Source organism: Palaemon carinicauda, chromosome 8 (assembly GCF_036898095.1).
Source record: "Palaemon carinicauda isolate YSFRI2023 chromosome 8, ASM3689809v2, whole genome shotgun sequence".
Classification (NCBI taxonomy): domain Eukaryota; kingdom Metazoa; phylum Arthropoda; class Malacostraca; order Decapoda; family Palaemonidae; genus Palaemon; species Palaemon carinicauda.
The window spans coordinates 48,525,028-48,527,527 of record NC_090732.1 but is presented as its reverse complement, the minus strand read 5'-3'; the positions used below and the strand labels follow the sequence as shown (position 1 = coordinate 48,527,527).

The 2,500-nt window shown below is 30.2% G+C and overlaps 1 protein-coding gene across 1 annotated transcript in view; it reads right to left on the bottom strand.

Moving 5' to 3' along the window:
- The window catches only part of LOC137644881 (hemicentin-1-like), a 34,787-nt gene that overhangs the window by 13,827 nt on the left and 18,460 nt on the right, over positions 1 to 2,500 (bottom strand). Inside the window, exons 2-3 of the mRNA XM_068377764.1 lie at positions 1,128 to 1,321; positions 490 to 606 (exon numbers count right to left, since the gene is read on the bottom strand). Of these exons, the coding sequence (XP_068233865.1) occupies positions 490 to 606; positions 1,128 to 1,321 (311 nt within the window). The remainder of the gene's footprint in view (positions 1 to 489; positions 607 to 1,127; positions 1,322 to 2,500) is intronic.

Here is a 2,500-nt window from a genome sequence, read left to right as displayed (position 1 = left end):
GTCTTCAACTTGCATAGCATTAAGTCCTCTCTTTGTGCCAATATACGGTACATTCGATATAAATTGGTCTACTGTTAATTTTCACATGGTTTTCTTATTATTAACTGTACATTTTACCGGTGGCGATGATGACCATAGTTATGCGCGAGAGTACGACACCGTTAGTTTTGATTATCTAAATCAAGATTACGATGGAACAGTTTTAGGACTAATCTCTCTCTCTCTCTCTCTCTCTCTCTCTCTCTTACACAAAACAATATACTAATTTATGCAAAATCATGATTTGCCACCGATGGTTTCAGCATGGAACAAGCTGCGACTCTCTCTCTCTCTCTCTCTCTCTCTCTCTCACACACACACACACACACACAAAACAATATCATAATTTATGCAAAATCACGATTGGCCACCGATGGTTTCAGCAAGGAACAAGCTCTCTCTCTCTCTCTCTCTCTCTCTCTCTCTCTCTCTCTCTCAATTTTGACTTACAATGAGAGAGTACTGGTAGGAATCCTTAGGATGCTCGATGGAATATCTGTCTGTGAACAACAGGACTTTTTCGTTGGCTGAGATTGGGAAGGAGTTGGTTGGCTTCTCCTCGTTGATCTGTAAAATAAGGATCGTTGTATGAGTAAACAGATTTTATGAATTCGTGAGTACGTCGTGGATAGACGTATCAATGCCATGCTGATTATATAGCATGATTTTGGATTAGGCTTACATGTTCTTTATACAGCGTATGTATGTACATTTATGTATGTATATATGTGTATGTATATATATATGTGTATGTATATACATATATATATATATATATATATACATATTTCAATGTATATATAGTATACTTATATATATATATATATATATATATACATTCATATATATATATACATATATATATATATATATATATTTCAATGTATATACAGTATACTTATATATATATATATATATATACATATATATACACACACTCAATATATATATATATATATATCTATATATATAAGTATACTGTACAGTATATAAATTAAAATATATACATATATACATATATATATATATATATATATATATCTCCAACCCCCTACAATTATTAAAATCACATCTTTCCACAACCCTACCTTACTCCAACTGACGCCAAATCCATCGACTCCAGTCAGATCGACCCCTTCGACGGTGCAGTCGATTTTGACTTCTTCGCCCACTTTGGCGACAGTCTCTTTGCTGTAGGTGATCTTGGGCTGTTTGCCATCCTCGCCTGCTTCGCTCGGGGCGTCCTTCGGGCTGGCTGGACTTCCCAGAGACACCGCTACTCCTGAAAAAGGAAAGGGGGATTTGTATCGTTGGGTGAAGGGCATGTATTCAATCCTATAGTCGTTTTTTTTTGGGGGGGAGCTACCTTACACAAAAACTATTGTACCGAATTTGATCAAATTTGGTAGTCATGTTGGGTATGACCATATAACGATTCTGTGACATTTTTGATAAAGTACATCAAAGTACAAGTACATGGATGAACTTTGAGAATAAGCATAATGTTAAGTAAAGGTTGAATATTTTGTAATTTATATTTTGTTTGTGAACAGGTAAATATTTTGTAATTAATTTTTGTTTGTGAGCAGGTAAATATATCATTCATTTTTTGTTTATGAACAGGAAAATATTTTGTCATTTATTTTTTGTTTGTGAACAGGTAAATATTTTGTTATTTATCTTTTGTTTGTGAACAGGTTAATACTTTGTTATTTATTTTTTGTTTGTGAACAGGTAAATATTTTGTTATTTATCTTTTGTTTGTGAACAGGTAAATACTTTGTTATTTATTTTTTGTTTGTGAACCAGGTAAATATTTTGTTATTTATCTTTTGTTTGTGAACAGGTGAATATTTTGTTATTCATCTTTTGTTTGTGAACATGTAAATATTTTGTTATTTATCTTTTGTTTGTGAACAGGTAAATATTTTGTTATTTATCTTTTGTTTGCGAACAGGTAAATATTTGTTTTATGTATTTTTTGTTTGTGAACAGTTAGCCTAACTATATTATCTATTTTTTGTTTGTGAACAGATAAATATTTTGTTAATTATTTTTGTTTGGGAGCAGGTAAATATTTTGTAATTCTTTTGTTTGTTTGTGAACAGGTAAATATATTGTTATTTATGTTTTGTTTGTGACAGATAAATATTTTGCAATTTATTTTTGTTTATGAACAAGTAAATATATTATTAATTTTTTGTTTGTGAACAGATAAATATTTTGCGATTTATTTTTGTTTATGAACAAGTAAATATATTATTAATTTTTTGTTTGTGAACAGATAAATATTTTGCAATTTATTTTTTGTTTGTGAACAGTTAAATATTTTGTTAAACATATTCTGTTTGTGAACAACCACGCAAAAACTACTGAACCAGTTTCAACAAAATTTATTGGATATGTGAGGTATGACCCAAAGATAAATTCATTAGAGTTTGAAGGAAATATATCTAAGTAC